At 44.3% G+C, this 21,109-nt stretch overlaps 2 protein-coding genes across 2 annotated transcripts in view; both read left to right on the forward strand.

The window, feature by feature from the left end:
- The window catches only part of LOC136845318 (uncharacterized), a 35,206-nt gene extending 17,116 nt beyond the window's left edge, over positions 1-18,090 (forward strand). Inside the window, exon 2 of the mRNA XM_067115534.1 lies at positions 17,995-18,090. The gene's annotated coding sequence lies outside the window, so the exon portion shown is untranslated. The remainder of the gene's footprint in view (positions 1-17,994) is intronic.
- The window catches only part of mRpS2 (mitochondrial ribosomal protein S2), a 63,724-nt gene continuing 60,609 nt past the window's right edge, over positions 17,995-21,109 (forward strand). The window contains exon 1 of the mRNA XM_067115536.1: positions 17,995-18,090. Coding sequence (XP_066971637.1) covers positions 18,048-18,090 — 43 coding nt within the window. The 5' untranslated portion in view covers positions 17,995-18,047. The remainder of the gene's footprint in view (positions 18,091-21,109) is intronic.

Genomic DNA, 21,109 nt, shown 5'->3' on the forward strand with positions numbered 1-21,109 from the left:
ACCATCAGTGTGCTATTCCATTGTTCCATTTCTGTGGTCATTGGCAGAAACATATCCCAACACCTGTGGAACAGTCTTGAGGCCTCGGAAGAGGCAAAAGGGATCTGTCAATTGCTCTCCCCCTGTCTATGGACACAGGACCGATGTACGGTGCTCTTCGGACTTCTGTGCTGTGGGAGCAACGGAGGCATTGGTATCCATGAACACCCATGCCTCTGACACAGGTCCCTGGAGGTCGCCTTCCCAGACCAGTGAAGAACCTTTCACTGCAGCAGGGGACTCCTTGGACCCCCATGTATCAGTAGTAACTGTTGCACGGGGTCCCACAGAGCCCTGTGCCACAGGAATTACAGGTGCATGAGTTCTGTGGGCACATGGGTCACCAGAGGTACACGGTTCTCCACAGTCACCTGTGTCACCGGGGCTGCACGGGGCTTCTGTGTCACCAGTATCAGCCCTGAGAAATTTTTGTTCCCCGGGCAGGTAAGGTTCTTCTGCTGCTGTTTGGAGTCCCACAGACTCCTGTAACACTGGTAAGGTCCCCTGGTCTACGGAACTGGGCTCTGCCTACGAGAAAGAGTGAAGGCCTAGCACACAGGTGCGGCCTCAACACCCCCTGCACGTTCTCGCATAGGAATGGTGCCAGGGTCCCAGAAATGCATTGCAGACCCACTGGTAAGCTCACCTAGAGATGGAGGTCTCCTGCTTAGTCTCCTGTGTCTGCAGAGGCCTCGGCCTCGAGGAAGACTACAGTACAGCATTCTAAGAGATGAGGTTCTGTCGCTCTCGAGCATGTCCCGGAACTCATAGCGAAGACTTTCGAGTCACGTTCAGTCCCATCTAGGAACTGCTTGGTAGTGATCATAACAAGATACTACTGTGTCCAGTTAGAGTGCTATGGTACTACCTTCAGAGGACTCGACACCTCAGGCCTGAGTGTTGACCATTTTTTTTAGTACTGGCTCAGCTAAGAAAGAAGTGTTCAAGAACACTATTTCTTTCTAGCTTCGTGATGCTGTCAACAAGCGGACTCTACACCCAACATGTAGCTAGGAGTTAGTTCTGAGGACTTCATGGGGATAGGGACATTAGTTCATCCCTCGCATTCCAGAAGAGCGTGCCGGTTCTACATGTATCAAAGCAGAAAGTGGTCTAGGCTGTCCACTCTCATGTCTTTCCACCTTTGGTCCTCTGGTGGCTGCTTAACAAGTTGTGTAGCTTGCCCAGCTCCCATAGTGGACAGGTTGCATCTCGCCTAAGGTGTTTGATGGCAAAGAGTGAATGTGAGTGGGCGACTGGCCCCCCTCTCTTCTCTCTCTTATCTTTCCTCTCTCACAGAGAGAGACAAGTAGCAATCTGTCATATGCTGTCACATCCTCCCCTCTCTTTAGCAAGGGGAGAGAGGCGCTGACAATAAAACAACGTGTTGGTTATCTCTAGTATTATTGTCTCCTACGCTCTGGGTTCATCCAAGCCTTTTTCAAAGCAGTGTTGCTACACACATATTAATTCAAAAGGTCCAGAAGTCTGACAGTTGAACACACAGTTGTTCACACTTTTGTTCAACATGTCAGAGGCAGGGTCTCCTTCGTTTGCTCTTACATGACCAGGAAGGATGCCCAGGTGAGGCAAACTACCAGTCAGTACAGAAGGTTACTCAGAATCCTCCCACCAAGAAGTAAGTCTTCTTTTGTAAAGACTGATGGTTGCTAAATTGTGTAGGAACAAATGACAAATTTTTCAAGTAATTTGTATTTTTCCTAACTATACAAGCCTGAGGTCTTTACAGTTAAATGCTCACCTCATGCCATTCTGCATTCTGCTCCCTGGGCCAAAAGGCAAAGTGAATGCATACTGACTGGGTGGGTGGACTCCCACCCATAGTTGGTAGTCAACTACATATTTAACCACCTAGTTTAGAGTTAAACGGGTGGTCTCCAGCTGTGTTGAAGCATATTCCTATGTAAAGACCTCAGGTTTGTATAATTAGGAAAAATACAAATTACTTAAAAATATGAAATTTCCTTTCCTTCTTTTCTTCACTAAGCTTTTTATATTTTTGGTCATTAAAAATTCCCTATATCTCTTACATTTTTCGTAAGTATCTTGTAAGGCACCCATCTGTTAGGTTCAGTACGTAGTACATACATGGTATATGCAAATACAACTACTACTTTTTCTCTTGAGTTTACGCTTTCAGTATTCTAATATAGTGATTCATACTGATATTTGTAAACCCTACGTCTTTTATTAGCTGATGCCAAGGCAACAGGCTTAAACTAGTTTTTTTCACCCGGCTTAAGTATTTAGCTCTGACATACATTCTCTTGGTGAGAATCATATTCTCTTGGTGAGAATTTTATTCTCTCAGGGAGAATTTTATTTCTTCGCATTACAAAGGAGAGTTTATTTTGTTGAAAATTTCATTGACATTTGTAATGTTTAGTATTTTCAGATGTTGTAGAGCTCGGTCCTGGAAGTAAGGGATCTCTCGGCAATGTTGCCGATTGCTCTTTTTCTGATGCTACGGGCATGAAGCAGCTGTTGCGTGGGTTCTCACTGAACCTGAGGCTCGACTGAGAGAGAGAGAGAAAGTACAGAGTGTGTATGCATTCATCCCTCCTTCGTGTTCCCGCACAGCGATGATGTCAGGTTCCCGGGACAGCGATGGTTTTGCAGTAAAAGTCAGAGGGAATCGATTCGTCATCGTCATCTTCGCCTTCTTTCTTGGTGCTCTCCCACATCTTCGGATTCGGGAATTGTGTTGCGGTCTCCCTGAGACCCTACAACACAGGAGCACCAGGTGCGCGCGTCTCCCCAGATACAACAAGTTGAAAAGGTAACTGGTGTCACTTATGCTAGTTCCAGGGAATTTTTTCCTGGACTAGTATATACTGTGCTCGGGTAGAGGGAGCAACTGACGGTCATCCTGTACATGACTCAGAAGCTTGAGTGCTCAATCCTCTTATAGTGCAGCAGATAATTGCATATTTCATAAGAATCGTTCAGATAGTGAAACAAGCATGAAATTTTGCACAAGTGCTCTTTAAAGTTCCCTCTATCAGAAAAGGGCGCTGGCCATAAAAATTTAATATGGAAAGCCAAATTCCAAGATGGCGGCCAGTATTGACAGATTTTGGCTAATTTTTCACTAGAATGGCATGTATTTGCTTCTAGCAATATGGTAAAGCTCTTCCATACTATTTCTTGTGAATATTATGTTTCTGTAGCTTCCCAGTACAGTTTACCTTTAAATATGGGGGCTATATGGCTGCCAAGAAAAGGTAGAAACAATAATTATAATGAGAAATAATGCCCGTTCAACAATTATCATTTTAAGCATGGATCTTGGTTTCTGTGGTTTTAGATCCTAATGAGGCCATCTCTTTCGAATAACTCATCAATTTTGAAGGAAAATTAATAAATGTAAAAGAGTGCATGTCTGCACACAACCAGGGCACACTGGTGACATCACTGCTGTGTAACTCAGCATGGGGTTCAGTGCCAGCTAATCCAGCTTTACTAATCCTGTAGTCTTAGACTAGTAGTTGTAGTATAGTTTAGTTTAGTGTCCCAAATGCTTTCTAACAGCCCCAGACCAGCTATAGTTAGATAGCCGCACCTGAATAGACAGGATGTGCCAGCGCTGGAGAGCCGAGCCAAGGGTATGGGGGCTGTACATGATGGTTCATGTACTTACCCGGATGGTGTACAGATCACACGGGACTTAAATGGCACTGGATGAATGATCGGGCTAGGTGTAGGGAGACCGAACCTAGTTGAATCCCATACAGGAATGTGTGCTTTGTTTAAGGTGGTAAAAGGATAACCCTCGGCCTTAATCAAAAGTGAAATCATGGCAGAATGTGATGCCAATCCAATATTGAGCAGCAGAAAAACAAACTGAGTTTGTGTTGTCTTTGTCAGAAGGACAAAAGAGGTGAGCACTTGACATCACCTCCAAGTCATCATGTCCTAGACCATGATGGGTACACAATGCTGGCAAGGAACATTCCCATGTTCAGTGAAATTAATGAAATGCCACTGATAATGGATCCAGCAAGGCTGGATGAAGGTGATGGCATAGAGGCCACTCTCAGGAAAAAATGGAGCAAAATACCATGTGAACTGTCGCTTGTTGTTTAACAACACTAAACTGGACCGTGCAAGAAAGCGACAATCCAGTGACCAGACCAGCAACACTGAGACTAGTCGTGCAAAACTGCGCCGAACCAGTCCGCGACAATGAAGTTTGCATTTTCTGTGAGAAAGTGGCACCTGCATCTGATCTCAGACAGGCTAGTACTAAGGGCCTTGACTTGAAATTGCGTGAATGTGCAGAGATACTTAGTGATGGCAAGCTCCTTGCTAAGTTGACTGGTGGGGATGTCATTGCACAGGAGTTTAAGTATCACCATGCCTGTCTTTGTGCCCTCTACAACAGAAAAAGGTCCTACCTGAGGAGCCTTGAGAAAGACCAAGGTAGCACTGAGTCAGAATCAGATGTGTATCCACTAGTTCTGTCAGAACTGATGACATACATTGTTGAAAACAACCTTTGTTCAGATGATCCAGTCACATTTCGGCTGGCAGATATTTGCCACCTCTACCAACAATGTCTGGAACAATTAGGTGTAGAGTCACCAAGTGTAAATTCCACGAGACTCAAAGACAAACTTCTGGCAGAAATTCCAGAACTTGAGGCTCATAAATCTGGCAGAGATGTATTACTTGCATTTCAAAAGGATGTGGGAAAAGCACTTGCTCAATCATCTGATCTTTCAGAGGCAGTTATCATTGCTAAAGCAGCAAATATTCTCAGAAAGTCTATACTTGATCATCAGTCACGGTTTGATGGCACATTTTCTGAGGCTTGTGTACGAAATTCTGTGCCTCCTCTCCTGCTCCAGTTTGTAGGGATGGTTGAGCATGGGGCTGACATCAAGTCACAGTTACGATTTGGAGCATCAAAGTCAGACCAGGCCATTGCACAGCTCATGCAGTTCAACTGCTACTCCCGATACAAAGAGGAGCAACAACTCATAGACACTCCAAAGACAGAGAAACACCATTCCCAGTCTACATGGGACTCTCAGTCTATGCCAAAACCAGGAAGAGAAACCTGGTTGAAATGCTACATCAGTATGGCCTCAGTATCTCTTATGACAGAGTACTGGAGGTCTCTGCACAGTTAGGAGATGCCACAGTTAGCAAATATGTGGAGGAGGGTGTGGTCTGTCCCCAGTACTGCGAAAAGGGTTGTTCACCACTGCAGTGATGGACAACATCGACCACAACCCATCTGCAACTACTGCCACTACCTCCTTCCATGGAACTAGCATCTCCATATTTCAGCACCCCACCAAGGAGAACACTGGACAGGAAAGACAGCAACTAAAGTTTGCACCTGAGAAAGTGAGGTCGGTGCCTGAATTGCCGGACACATTCACAAACATCTCACCAGCTTCCTTTCAAACAAAGAACCCTGTGCCACCAAACACTGCAATACCAAAGCCACCCACAGATATCTTGGGGCCACCGCTTGCACTGGAGTATCAGTGGCTAGACAAGGTCATAGTCACCCAGGAAATAGATGATGCAGTGAATCTGGCGTGGTCAGCTCATCACGCTTCAATGAAGAGAAGCCCAGAATTTGAAGTAACCATAACTTCATTGCTTCCTCTCCTGCGTGATCAGGCTCATTCTGTTGCTACGATCAAACATGTGATGCAGAAAGTGCAGGATGTCACTGATTTTCTGAACCCTGGCCAGATACCCATAATCACAGCTGATCAGCCAATCTATGCCGTAGCAAAGCAGGTGCAGTGGCAGTGGCCTGATCAGTATGGCGAAGACAAGTATCTGGTAATGTTTGGTGGTCTGCACATTGAGATGGCAGCAATGACATCTCTTGGTACTCTTCTTCATGGCAGTGTCAGCCTTCCGGAGCAAGGGCAAGAAGACCGCCTGGCAGACATGGAACATCTTTCCAGAGGCCTCCACTGTGTTCTCCAAACTGAGTCACTACCCTCTCAGAGTGGAAGAGAGTGACCTGAAGGTCCTGGAGAGGTTTGTCATACTTATGTATGAAAGATCCAGCACTGCTGGCACTGTGGATGAGGCTAGACTTGATATGTTTGCCAGAAAACAAAGGGCATATGAGGCCATTCCACCAACCAGGGGAGCTCTCCTCCAACACACCAAGCATGCTGCGTACCAGGCTGGTTGTGTGTGGGGCAGGCCACCCAGTGTCAGCCACAGCCAGAGAACCCTGCTGAGTGGGGATGGCAAAAGTCTGGTGAAGCATGGCAAGTCCTCTGGACAACCAACTTTTCGCCCTTAGCCAAGAGTTGCCAACAGCTTACCAAATGTGGATGCAAAGCAGGCTGTCGGGAAAGGTGCAAGTGCTACAAGCTGGGTCTTCCTGCACAGCTCTGTGCACTTGCAAATGTGAAGTCTAGATAAATATTGCCCTCTCTTCAGTAGATAATCTAGCTTGAGCATCCAACGTGTCATGCTATGCCTACCTTCTTATCCTCGAATTTTTCAAAGGTGTAGGTTGAGAGACCTATACATAGATTGGTTGCGTTTAGTCCGTATTTCTCTTCTTTTCTTTTTATGGTTACAGTCTTAGACACAATGTTGTATGTGACCATACCATTACTATTTCAGTTGAAAATAGCATATTAGTTAAACTGTCTGATCACATGAATATACCATTAAATAAAAACAGTTGGTCTCTATGTCTGCTAGCGCTGTGGATAGAAAAAAAAAAAACTTTTATGGCAACCATTTTGCACGCCATCTTGGTTACAATTCATTTAGTAAGGGTTTTCAATAAAATGTGTGGTATGGAACATTTTTATAACCTAAAAGTCGAGGTTTAAAAAAAAACTGGCATATTCCATCCAATAGATGCTCCCAAACCAGTGAATCTCAACATAGATGGCGGCCATTTTGAAAAATAGCCGCCATCTTGGATTTTCAGGTGGCCAGCGCCCTTTTCTAAGAGAGCGTAGTCTTAGGAATGTTTGTGCCAAATTTCATGCTTGTTTCACTATCTGAACGATTTTTACAGCAATCTGCTGCACTATTAGGAGAGTTGTGTCACCCAGGGTACTCAGGCTTCTTCTAAACCTTGAGTTACCTTTACCAGGTTCGGGGAGTTACCTCCAACCTCCATGCACTGGTATACCCTTCTTTTTGAGTTTCTTTGGACACCCGAGTAGAGGGAGCTTTTGATGATCGATTCACTTGTGACTCGGGAGCTCCAGGTGTGTGAGTCTTGAGTGCTCAGCTTTGGCCAGTCCTCAGTCGCGTTTGCGTGATCGCCCCCCCTCGGCTGAGCCAAGTGCTTGGGTTCGTTCGCACTGATACCCGAGCACTCGGCTCCGGCCAGCCTGCGATCGCATTAACGTGATCAGCCCGGGACTTGTAAGTTACCCTTACTAGTATCGTGGGGTTACCTCCATGGACTGGTATATCCTTCTGTTTGAGCTTCCTCGGGCACTTGAGTAGCTGCTACTGCTGTTCCTGCTGCCATGGCTGCACCTGCTGCATTAGCTGCTCCTGGTGTTCCTGCCGCCTGTGTAGCTGCTGCTGCTTCTGCTGCCCTAGCTGCTCCTGTGGTTCCTGCCGCTCCCCTCTGGATGGGATAAACTGACCGCCATCTTGTAGATGTTGAATAAGAAATCGAAGAAGAGGGGTCATAAGGTGTCGTCATCATTGTCTTTGTCTTTGACTTTGTCATCTGCTGCCTCCTCCCCTTCTTCTTCTGAGGCCTGCCGGCTGAAGAAGAAGGCCACCTCTCCTTCCCCTAAGAGGTCCTGCCCCTGGACTTCTAAGGGCCTGTCTCCCTCCACAGGGGAAGCAGTGGGATGTCTTGTTGGCTTTTCCCGGCCCTCAAGCTCGGGAACTGACTTGCATACCCCACTTGGGTCTTGCATCTTGGGAACCTTGACCTCGAAACCAATTTAAAGAAGTCCACTTCTAAGACTGGTTCTGTACCTTGACTGTCTCTTCCCGAGTTTTTTTGGACACTCGAGAGGAGACCACTCCTGTTGATTGTTCAGTAAGAGGTTTGGGAGCATCGGGTGCTTGGCAAAGTTGAGTCACGCCGAGTGCTCGGGATTCTGGGGAATCTCGAGCACCCCAAACCAGCACTGGAGAGTTCACTCCCTGGTCTGGTTTAGGCACAGAGTGAGAGAGTGCCGAAACATGCGGGTGTTTTGACACTTCCTGCCAGTACTGCTTTGAGTGCTCAGTCAGGTTCCCAACCTGGTGCTTTGGGCTTGAGGGTCTGAGCACTCAGAGACGCAGGAGGGAGGTTTCCTGTTCAGTCTTCTTCTCGCCAGGAGGTCTTGGCTTCAAATAAGGCTGGAGCACATTGAGAGGATAGCGCAACTTCACGTCAGATGGTACTTGGGCACTCAGCTCCGGCCAGCCCCTGATCGTGTTTGCGTGATAGCCCTTGCTCAGGTGCGTTCGCATGAACCTTTGTGCTCTCCTTGGTACAGCACCTCACCAAGGAGTAGGTGCTTTCCTAGACCTGTGCTGCTGCTGCCACCGGGTTTGTTGACCACCCACGACCTACCTCTCATGCTGGTTCTTCCAGTAGGACAAGGTAGGAGTGCTCAATCTCTTCGGGTTTTACCAGGAGGTGCGAGTCAGACAGTAGGAACTCCGACGAGGTAGTTTCTTATCGGAGTTCAGCTACAAGGGCCTACGCCCCGTGTTCGTTTCTAAGGCTGACTCGGTCCTCTGCTGAGGTTCTCTCTCCTGCAGGAGACTGGATCAGGAGGAATGCACCCTGGAAGGACTCAAGGGTCGTCTTCCTCAGGATGTGGGCACCCCTGAGATACAGAGGACCTTTGCAGAGGTCATCTTACTGATTCGTCAGTACAGTACAGTGATCTCGGGGAAGGGACCATGGCATCTTCTGTGGATCGTCCTTCACGCCTCGAATCCTTTTGGTGTCTGAAAAAGGAACCAAAAGCTTCGATGGGGCAGGAAATTCACTTCAATCAATACACTTGGAGAAGCTTCTTCCCCCTTCTCCGCCTCAACAGAAGTGCTTCTATAGGCCTTCACAAGGGGCCAGTCTGGAAAGAGCTGAGTGTATCTTAGTTTAACCAGACCACTGAGCTGATTAACAGCTCTCCTAGGGCTGGCCCAATGGATTAGACTTACTTTACGGGGCTAAGAACCAATTGGTTACCTACGGGACCTACAGCTTATTGTGGAATCCGAACCACATTATGACGAGAAATGAATTTCTATCACAAGAAATAAATTCCTCTAATTCTTCATTGGCCAGCCGGAGACTCGAACGCTGGGCCAACAGCGTGCTAGCCGAGAGCTCTAGCCACCCCTCCAATGAACAACTGGCCAGTCTGGAGGTAGGGTCATTTCCTACCTGGCACCTGATGGCAAACTTGCAGGCCTTTAGGGGAGATCAACTGTTCACCACCATCTTAGTGATTTCTAGAAGGAAGTCTCAGTCATCATCTTTGTTCTTCGTCTGCTGCTGCCTCTTCACCTTCTTCGAGTGCTCTCCCAGTGAAGGCAGATGGATTTCTCATTAGTTCACCCCAGTCTCCGGATTCAGGGGCTATATCATATACCTTGTCGAGGTACAGTAAACCCCCCGTATTTGTGGGGGGTGTGTACTGCACCTCCCTGCGCATAGGTAAAATCCATGAATACTTAAAACCCTTCTTAAAACACTTAGAACTGCCTATTTTGATATTTTAAACACAAAAAAAACCCTCTGAAAATGCTTATACAGGTAGTGCTCGAGTTACGATAATTCAACTTACGATATTTCGAGTTTACGATGGGGTTAGCAATTAATACCGATACAAAAATATTTAGAAAATATTTTTAGATTTCGCGCGGGCGCAGGCAGCAGCGTACAAGCAGGCAGCGAGAGAGACTAACTTACAATAGACCAACTTCTTTTCTTCCATCTCTTTATTCCATCTTCTAGTTAAAAAAGTAAAAGAGGATGATAAAAGTATTGTTAGTAATGTTATACTCTTGTGTAAATGCATACAGCCATAAACAACCGAACGAGAAACTGTTGTTTTACTAGTAAACGAATCGGATAACAACTGTTTTGCTTGTATTTCAACCATCGTACGATTAAACAATTACTGTAGTTATGTTACAAATGACGTTAAGTACAATAGGACTGATATGTTTTTTACACTATACCCTTATTTGCTTTGGAGAAAAGATCGGCAAGGAAATATACTGCTACAGTAACTTTAAGCTGCAAGTTGTAGCTGAAGCTGAGAAAACAATGTTCAAGCTGCTAATGACTATAAATTATTGTGCATCGGCAACATTGATGAAACTCGACCGTAAATAAAATTGGAGAGAATGTATTTTAATCAAAACTACTGGGCATGAAAGAACACAAATTACTGTACTGCAGTTTTCACGCCGATAAAAGATAAATACGTAAAGCTCGTATTATGATGAAATCAAGAGAAAATAGCGAACGGAATCTTGATTTTTTTTTACGCTAAATAAACATGCCCCCAAAATGGCCAGCCGTGATTCCCGTGAACGTGATATATTAACGAAAAAAATAGCTAAATTAATTTCACAATGAGACGTATTTAAATTATATTTCAACTTAGAAACACTTAGTATAACGAAAAATATCCTTGTCCCAAATAAATAAAGTATCTATATTTATTTACGCTAACTAGAAGCAAGAAAAGCGCTGTGAATTGAGTTAAATGCGGCAAAATAAACACCGCGTGATCGATTCCCAAAACAAAACTTTGATCGCAATTTATAATACAAAAGCAATATGAGAATATACGCAATTGGATACAATGCAGTAGAGCATAACTTTTTAAAAGATCCATGAAAAAGATGTATATTCGTTATGTTGATGTTTGTATAATACTGTTGATATGTGAATAGAGTTCAGTATAATGTAGGCTAGGTTACCGTATATGTAGCCTATACGATATACCATAGTGTAGGCTAAGCCTTGTTTGTTATTCAATTTCTCTTTATACTGCATTATCATAAGTCAGTCTGCATTGAACCTGCAGAATTAGCTGACACTAATAATTAGTATACCGTTTATGTATAGAGCATACTGTGTAGTGTAGGCTAGGCTACCATATATTTACAGATGGTACTGAATTACCCTAGTGCAGGATAGGCCATATTCGAGATACGATTTTTTCAACAAACGATGGGTTTTTTGGAACCTAACCCCATCGTAAGTAGGGCAATACCTGTACCCGAGTGTTTTAATAGTTTTATCAAAAAGTGCATTTAGTCACGAAAATATGAAAATGCAGTAATTAGAGAATAGTTAAAGATACCGTGAATGGGCGAATTTTACGGGAATAATGGGTGGATACGTTCCACAGAGAAATACGCGAATACATGAGTCCACAAATAGTGAGACCGCAAATACGGGCGGTTTACTGTATTGTGATTAGAGAGCTTGAGTGTGTGGGTCTCCAAGTTCTGCATTCTCGGAACCAGTTCTGGGAAGTCTTCTTCCGAGGCTGTTGTTGTGCCTGCCTCTTCTCAGAGTTCTCTTCGGACACTAGGTAGAGGAAGCTCCCGTGGATCATCCTGGATGTGATTCGGGAGCTTTGAGCCTCTCTGGGTGCTTGGGTATTACCAAACCTCGAGTCCCCAAACCAGTACTGGAGAGTCCGCTTCCCAGTCTGGTGCAGACACAGTATGAGAGGTGGTGTCGAATCATCCAGGTGCTTCTTCACCTCCTACCTGTACTTCTTCAAGTACTCGGCCAGGTTCCTGACCAAGTGCTTCCGTCTCAAGGGTTTGAGCACTCGGAGATGTAACGAGGAGGTACCCTACTCAGTCTCCTCTCAAGGAGGCTTCGGCCTCGAAGAAGACTGGGGCACTTTGTAGGTGCAGACATAGCTGAAGACGGTATCCTCAGTACCCTTTTAGATACATATTTCCGAACACACATCATTCTTCTTCTGGAAACAGGAAATGACGTCCTTACTGGGCTGTCTAGTTCAAGTTTGAGAAGCTCGACTTCATACTCGAGCAGAACACTTAGTTTCCTGTCATGCTGCTATTTCGGTCTCAGTCCCATATCGGTATGTTCAGATTAGAGTTCAGTTATTCCAGTTGCTAAGGAATAGACAGCTCAACAGTAACAAGTCATCCTCATTCACCTGCGCCCTTTGGGAACCGGGCCTTCAGGAATGGCCTTTCCTTTCTTCCCTTCAGTGGCTATTTCAGGAATTTTTGTCTCCAATAGGGGACCCCCCTATTCCTTTCCATCCCTTCGGGAAGGAAATGAATTAAGGATTCTTGTCTCCAATAAGAGACTCCCTGTTCCTTTCCATTCCTTTGGGAAGGAAAGGAATTGGGAACTAGTCTGGTGACTAGATGACAGAGGCTTCATTGGAGTGTCTCTGCACATTCCTCCTCCCGTCATGCTCCTGTTCGCAGGTACATCAACCGAGAGAGGACTTGCTCATCTGGAAGACTTGCTTCTTTCAGGTTAGTGGGACCAGTACGGCAAACATCTCTACACCAGTTTTTGAAACTCAGGACAGCTTTCTTAGCTCCTCCAGAGTTTCAGGATCTTGGTAAACTTTCCTGCAGTGCGGATGAGTGTCAGCACCCCCCTTCACTGCGAGAGTAACTTCTGTTATCAGAAAAATGGGATGGGGACAGGTTTCCCTCCAACTCTACAGGTTGACGATGCAAGTATAGAATTGGGCGGCTGCACACTCAGCAGTGCCGTTAGCCAGGTATATCCCAGGGGTTCGGAATGTAATAGCAATCAAGCTCATCACCGTTGTCAGGTGACAGGGATTTGGCCCTCTCCCCTAAACATTATGAAGATTTCCCAACCTTTGGAGCCTCCCAACAATAATAGTCAACAGAAGCTTCGGTGTACTATTCTGTCGTTCCACTTCCACGGTCGTCAATAGAAACATTTCCCAGCCCATGGAACAGTCTTCAAGCCTCAGAAGAGGTAAGGGATTTCTCAGTTGCTACTCCCTGTCTACGGACTTGGGAATCATGGTATAGGGCTCTTCAGAACCCTGTGCCTTTAGAGCAACAGAGGCACGGGTCTCCATGGACACCCTGCCTCTGACACCGGTCCCAGAAGTTCTCTTCCCCGGCTGGTGAAGAACATTCCATTGGGACACAGGGGTCCTCTGATCCCCATGTATCGGTAGCAACGTTGTACAGGGTTGGTAGAACCCAATTCACAGGTTTTTTGGTGCACGGATTCTGTGGATACGCGTGTCACCAGAGGCACACGGCTCTCCCAGATACCTCTGTCACCAGAGTACATGGGGCTCTGATAGGACCCCTGTGTCATAATTTTCGACCTCGGGAATCTTTTCCCGGGCAGGTGAGGGTTCTTCCTCTGTTGCACATGGTCCTCCGGACTCCTGTGACACCAATAAGGGTCTACAGACCTGGGCCCGACTTATAAGAGAGAGTGAGAGTCCAACGCTGAAGCACGGCCTCACCCCCGACACTTGAAGAGATGATGTTCTGTCATGCTCGAGTTTGTCCTAAAACTCATAGCAAGACTTTAGTCACTTTCATTCCCATTTCGAACTGGTTAGTAGTATTTGTACAAGATACTACTGTTTCCAGTTAGAGTGCCTCAGTACTATCTTCAAGAGGACTCGACATCTCAAGCCTGAGTGTTGATGACTCTTCTTTAGTACTTTTTCGTCTAAGAAAGAAGTGTTCAAAAACGTGTTCTTTCTAGCCTCGTAAGGCTATCGAACGAGCATTCTCGATGACCAACATGTGGCTAGCAGTTCGTTGCAAGTACCTCACGAGGATGGGGACATTGCTCTGTCCCTCGCACTCCGGAAGCACCTGTCAGTTTTTCAGGTATTAGGACAGAAAGTGACGTAGGCTGTCCACTCATACCTTTCTACCTTCAGGATGTTGCCCTCGGGTCTTGGGACTCCTTTTTTCCTGAGTCCTGTAGTAGCTGCTCAACAAGTTGTGTAGCTCTCCAAGATTCCATTGCGGACAGTTTGCACCTCGTCTAAGGTGTTCGGTGGCAAAGAGACAACGTTGTGGTGGGGGGTGGGGGACTGGCTCCCTCCCTTCTCTCTTTTTCTCTCCTCTCTCATAGAAAGAGTTGAGTTGCCATCCGTCACTTGCAGGTCATGCAGGTGAGCCTACATAACTGAGCTCCCTGTCTATAATCTTAGTGAGATTAATAGATGCAAGTGCTCTCTCTCTTTCTATCAAGGGGAGAGAGGGGGGGGTGACAATAAAACAAACCCATTGGTTATCCTAGTTTTATTGCCTCCAACACTGGGTTGGTTCATCCAAGCCTTTTTTAAAGCAATGTTGGTACACACATTAATTTGAAAGGTCCAGAAGTCTGACAATTGAACATACAGTCATTCACACTTCTGTTCAATTTGTCAGAGGCTGGTCTCCTTCCTTTGTGCATACATGACCAGGAAGGAGTCCCAGGTGAGGCAAACTCCAGTCAGTTCAGAAGCTTACTCAGATTCCACCTCCAAGAGGTAAGTCTTCCTGTTGTAAAGGACCAAGGGTTTGTATATTGTGTAGGAACAAAGCACAAATTTTGAAACTAATTTGTATTTTTCTTTACACAAACCTGAGGTCCTTTACAATTTATGCCCACCTCAGCCTCCCCTCATTCTGCTTCCTGGGCCAAAGGGCAATGTAAGTATATACTGACTGGGTGGGCAGGACTACCACCCATAGTCAGTACTGTAGTTAACTATGTATTTCATCACCTTGTTTAAAATTAAACGGCTGTGTTCCAATTGCGCCGAAGTAAATTCCTATAGTAAGGGACCTCAGGTTTGTATAGTTAAGAAAAATGCAAATTACTTTCAAAATTTGTGATTTTTGGCCAATGAGCTGAGCCATCAGAAGCAGGTCCTTCCCACCGAATGGACCTTGGATCCCCTGGTCTGTCTAGGTCTTTGGAAACTGGGGCAAGCCAACTTTAGACCTGTTTGCCACCTCCAAGAACAATCATTTTCCTCTCTTTTGCTCTCCAGCCCCAGATCCTCTTGCATGGGCAACAGAAGCCATGCTGCAAGACAGTCCAATCTGGATCTATATGCTTTTCCTCCCTTCAGCAGGATCAAGGAGGTGATAAACAAATTTCAAGCCCACCACAACACCACTATGACCCTCATAGCCCCGTTTTGGGCCGTGAAGGAGTGGCTCCTGGACCTTCTTCAGTTACTGGTAGATTCTCTATGACTCCTTCCCCAAAAACCATCTTTACTCAACAACTCCACTTCAGAAGACACCACCTAGGGTGTCTGCTCTTGCCCTGACAGGCTTCAGACTGTCTGCAAGCTTGTCAGAGCAAAAGGTTTTTCAAGGGGAGCTGCAGAGGCTATTGCATGATGCAGGAGAAGATCTTCTAGCCTCGTCTACCAGGCCAAGTGGGCAGTTTTCTGTCAATGGTGCCACAACTACAATGTCTCTACTTCTGAGACATCTCCTTCTCCTATATCTGAGGAATTCTGGGAATTTGTCTTCCTCCGCTATTAAAGGGTATAGGGCTGTGGTTAGCTCAGTTTTTAAACATAGAGGCCTGGATCTTTCATCAAACTTTGATATTAACGACCTGACCAAGTCCTTTGATACGTCAAAACAGTGGAAGGGCAATCTGGTCTCTTGGAATCTGGATGTAGTCCTGAAGTGGCTGACAGGCCCAGCTTTTGAACCCCTTCGTTCCACTTTTCTGAGGGATCTCACTCATAAGACACTCTTCCTCTTTGCCTTAGCCACTGCGAAATGCATTAGTGAAATTCAAGCCATTGATAAAAGGGTAGATTTTTCCAAGGGGATGCAGTTTGCTCCTTTACCATAGGTTTTTTGGCCAAGAACGAGGACCTGTCCAAGCCCTGGCTTTGTTCTTTCACCATTAAGACATCCTTGGCTCCGAGGAAGAAGAGAGAGTACTCTGTCTGGTCAGAGCTCTGAGGTACTATTTGAGTAGGGCAGAGAAGATCAAAGGTCCATCCAGTAGCCTCTGGTGTTCAGTTAAGAACCCTTCTAACCCTCTGTCTAAGAACACCCTTGTTGTTCTTCCTAAGGGACTTAATTTCAGAGGCACATTCATGGATCCAGGAAGACAAGTTGCCAACTTTTAAAGTGAAAGCTCATGAAGTCAGAGCAGTATCTACCTCGTTGGCTTTCAGGCACAATATGTCCCTAACTTCCATTCTTCAGTCGACCTACTGGAAGTGCAGGTCTATTTTTGCATCGCACTATTTGAAGAAGGTGGAAACAGTGTTTGATAATTGCAGTAACTTGGGACTCGCCTTGGTGTACGAGTTTTCGAGTTTGTGGGAGCCTGAGGGTACAGTGTACCTGGAATACCCTCCAGTTTTAGGGGATGGGTTGTGGTGTTTTCAGAGTAGGTGACAGTGTTGTCTGGTTGTTTTTAAGTTTGGTACAGTGCCCAGGGCAAGGGGACTTTCATATGCTTTGCTAGCCATCAGGCCTACCCTCCACTGCGAAGCTCCCACTTAAATAGAGGCGACCCACAGCTCGACTGCCATGCCACTACAGGTTAAGATGAGCACCAACCGGAGGCAGTATTCACCTGCAGTAGCTCTCTTACCAGGTAAGGAAACAACAAGCATTGCATCAGTTCTGGCAAAATTTTGTATTTCAAAATTATTACCATGCTTTAATGTTTTGGAGTAGAATATCTCCATATATCCCACCTCCATTCAGTGTGGGATTCAGCTATGTAATTATTTGGTAAGCTACTTATATGAAAATGACATTTTTGCAATAAAATTAAGTTTCATATACACTTACAAGTAATTACACAATCAGAGTCCACCCTCTTCCCCTCTTTGGACATAAGGGCACAAACAAAATTGAGCTTACCTGCTAGTTGTTTTCCCCGGATGCTCTGAAAGTGGGCAGAGCCTGTTACTTACACAAAAACAGTAGAAGTGCTACTGCGAATTTTTAAAAGGCAGCTGCGCGAATAGAAAAGTTAGCTATGTAGCTACTTGGTAAGTGTATATGAAACTTAGTTTTATTATAAAAATGTAATTTTTCCTGGCTATACAAACCTGAGGTCTTTATAGTTAATGCCCACCTTATGCCACCCCTCAAGCTGACACCAAGCTGATACCTGGCCTCAAGGTAAAGTGACACTCTACCGACTGGGCCGGTGGGACTCCCACCAGGTCGTTCATTAGTTAACTACCATACCACCTTGTTAAAAGTTCAATGGGTAGTTCCAGCTGCGCTGAAGATAATTCCTATATAAAGACCTCAGGTTTCTTTAGTTAGGAAAAATACAAATTACTTTAAAAATTTGTCATTTTCTTTTTTTACCATTCTAACATCCAAAGTAACTTTATAATGCTGAATGATTTAAAAAATCAGCGCCGATAACCGGGAGTCAGCACCGATAACTGGAGATCGGCGCATGTTGGTGCCGAAAATCCAGTTATCGTCATCACTAGACAAGCCCTGTAAAACCGGATCACTAATTACCGAGGCCGCCGATAACCGGGGACTGCCTGTGTACTGTAGAAAATGGTTATTTATCACAGACTGAGTTAAATCGAGAAGATAGAAACAAGTAGGAGTATTTTAAGACTATGAACAAATATTCTTGTCATTGTAAGAAGAATACACTGTAGTTAGTCACAAGAGTACTAAGGTAATCAGGAAAGGTGTTATAGGAACAGGTTCTTCTTCCTCATGTTTCGCTGTTCTTTGCAAAAATTCTTACTAGCAGAATAGGCACCTAGAGCAAAATTTGAACTTATGGGTGGCAAAGGGGATTGCTCTGAACACAATTTTAACTTGTGACCCTGTCTGTTTATATCCCTGAAAGTTCATAAGTAGGGTAGTGTCTGTATTACATTTATGTATAAAATTACATTGGATATAATATTTCTTATTGCATTTCTTATTTGTCAACCTACTAAGCAAATTCTTAATAAAACTGTTCCTTTTCAGTTGGAGTGTTTAGGTCACAATGGCATCCAGTTTCATCATCGTCTGCTCCTGTGATGGGTTCAGCAAAACCAGCTTATCTGCCAGAATCTAGTGAAGGTTAATACTTATCTTATTTTTTGTATTATTAACTGTTATTGGATTTCAGCATATGTGAATTTTTCATAGATGATTTTAAGTTAATATGGTGAAGCTATTAAATTTGGGCAAGTTTGCTAATTGTAGACCTGTCACCTGAATTGATAATTATTATTATTCAGGTTTTTCATGAACAATTTTTTCAGTACCGTACACTATTCTTTACAAAAAATAATTATAGTTTGTGATGTAAATGGTTTTTTTCCGGTGGAAAAAACCACCAAGATAAAAAAAAGTTTTTTTCGTTTCTCATACAAAATCCGTAAATAATGGGAAAACAAGCTGTTTGCGTGTTAAATAAACAAAAACTTAGTTAAAATTCACATAATAGAATTATTACAGTTCTTCTCTAGGCCTATACCATCAACAGGTATGTTTATATACATACTGTATATCATTAGTCCATTTTGTAGTTGATATGTTCTAAATAACATTTAGTCAACTCATAACGTGAGACATAATCTCCTCAAATACTCAACTTTCTCACGGGAGAGAGTGAAACGCGTGCTTCCTTGATATCTTTATTCCTCTCACAAAAAATTCAAATTTCAAAACAGCCTGGGGAGAACGTAACAGGTTCCACAGTTTTTTATAATTCCCAGTTCACTCAAAAATTCACAATAATGGTACAAACAAGATACAAAACACAATTGGTACATCAATTTACAATTTCAATATAAAAATAGCAAGAAACTTTGAAAAGAAAGGGCATAAATACGACACAGCACAGGGTGTGGGTGACAAGGCAAAGGGAATGGGGAACTTCCAAAGGCATCACCCTAATAAAGGGAAAAACAATATTTGTTTTACAACACAAACATATATACCTGATTAAACACACTCCACAATTGTCATATAAGTAAAGTTTAGCAATACTCAGAAAATCTACTTAAATTTCCACATATTGATACAATGTAAACAAATAGGGAGCGTTCTTTTAGACGCTAAACGTACATTTTAACAAACGTAAACACAAGATCGAGAGCATTCTTTTGGACAAAAACATACATTTAACATCCTCCCACCATAGGTGTCTCAACACTCCTATCATCATAAGAACCTCCACTACAATCTCATAACCTGAAAATTACAAGTCAAGTTTAACAGGTACTTTAATAGATCTCCCCTTCGGGTTTTTACCTACAGTAGACTCAGTGATTGATTCAACTGGGTCCATGGGATCCCCTACAACTGGATTTTCCTTTATTATTTCATCAGGGAATTACAAACACTTTCCTCACTGATATCTGAAATCTCTAAATTGTATAGGTTTTGAACAGGTCTAGTTACAAATCCACATTTAGTTTTAACCTTGGCACTTCTCACCATTCCATCCTTTCCAGGGTACAACTCAGTAATAACTCCAAGTGGCCACAGCAGCCTAGGCACTCTTTCTTCCTTTACTATTACAACAGAACCCCTTGTTAAATTACAATTAGCTTTGAACCCCTTTACCATGCAAGGCAGGTTTCTAAGGTACTCGGATTGCCAGATGTTCCAGAATTTCTCCAACTGACTCAGACGCACAGCCTCTCTCACACACAAATCCTTTGAGGTCACACCTGAGGCAGAGTCATCTGCCAGTTCCACCTGAAAACCTGCTGAACTACCAATAAGAAAATGAGATGGAGTAAGGGGATTAGCAACATCAGGTTCTTCACCTACAAATGTCAAGGGTCTAGAATTGATACATGCCTCCACCTCATGAAGAGTGGTTTCTAATTCACTCCTAGACAATGTCTTTCTCAACGCAACCTTCACTGATCTAATGAGGCGTTCCCACCAGCCTCCCCACCAAGGCGCATTAGGTACAATAAACTTCCATTGGGGCCATGGGGCCATAATGTTTTGCATTTCAACAGGTTGGAGGCACCCAAAAAGGTTTTAGCATTGTCAGAGTAGAACACATAAGGTACACCACGTCTGTTCCGATATTAAAAGGAGAATAAATCGAAAATCGTCAAAAATCATAAGAAAACCTTACTTTTAATTTTTGAAAAATTGCAATCAGTAAAAAAACCAAATTAGAGACTCAGTAAGCTCTAGGTGGACAGCTCTGACAACAGCACAAGTAAAAGAAGAATATACAACTTCTTGGAGGGGAAATCAACACAAAATAAGGGACCAGCAAAGTCTAGACCTGTAACAGTGAAAAGGGGCAGATTTAACTCTTAACTCAGGAAGGGGAGCCACAGGCTGGGAACAGGCCTTGGCTTCACATCTACGACAAGCGACACATTCTCTGCAAACCCTCTTAGCAATCTGTTTGAAAGACGAATGATCCAATAATTGTTTGCAGAATGGAAACAAGCACAGCAACACCAGCATGTTTAAGCAATCCATGCTGGAAACGAACCAACAACAAAGCAATGTAAGTACCAGGGACAATGATAGGGTGCTTACTCTCAAAACTCAATTCGGCATTCTCTAAGCGCCCCTCTATTCTCAGCAACCCTTCCTCATCTAGATAAGGATCAAGCTTGACCAAAGGTGACCCCTTAGGGAGGGGTTGAGACAAAGCCAGAGCATTTACTGTATTTCTCTTGCAAAGGCCTCTCTTTGAGCATAGTAAAGCAGTTTGACTTTGGCTTTCATCAATTCTCCATAAGTCAAAGGACCACCAGCTTTAAGGGATGAAGGTTTACAATTACCAACAAATCTTAACACCCAACCTACTACATTGAGTGCCTTCGGAAAGGAGCTCCATCGGGAAAACTCAAACAAGGGCTGATCAGACTCAACAGCAACACAAACAGTGTCTGTTTCACATTGCTCTTCTCGTGGGAATCCCTCTCTCGTATCTTCCTTAAGTAGGAGAGATGAGGTGCGGAGCCAAGAAGGACCCACTAACCAAACATCAGACTGTTAGTTGCTCCGCATAAACACCTCTCGATATCAGGTCTGCAGGGTTGTCTTTTCCAGGACAATGTTGCCAACAAGATGGTGGAGTCAATCCTTGAATTTCCACAACTCTGTTGGC

Source organism: Macrobrachium rosenbergii, chromosome 13, assembly GCF_040412425.1.
Source record: "Macrobrachium rosenbergii isolate ZJJX-2024 chromosome 13, ASM4041242v1, whole genome shotgun sequence".
Lineage (NCBI taxonomy): Eukaryota > Metazoa > Arthropoda > Malacostraca > Decapoda > Palaemonidae > Macrobrachium > Macrobrachium rosenbergii.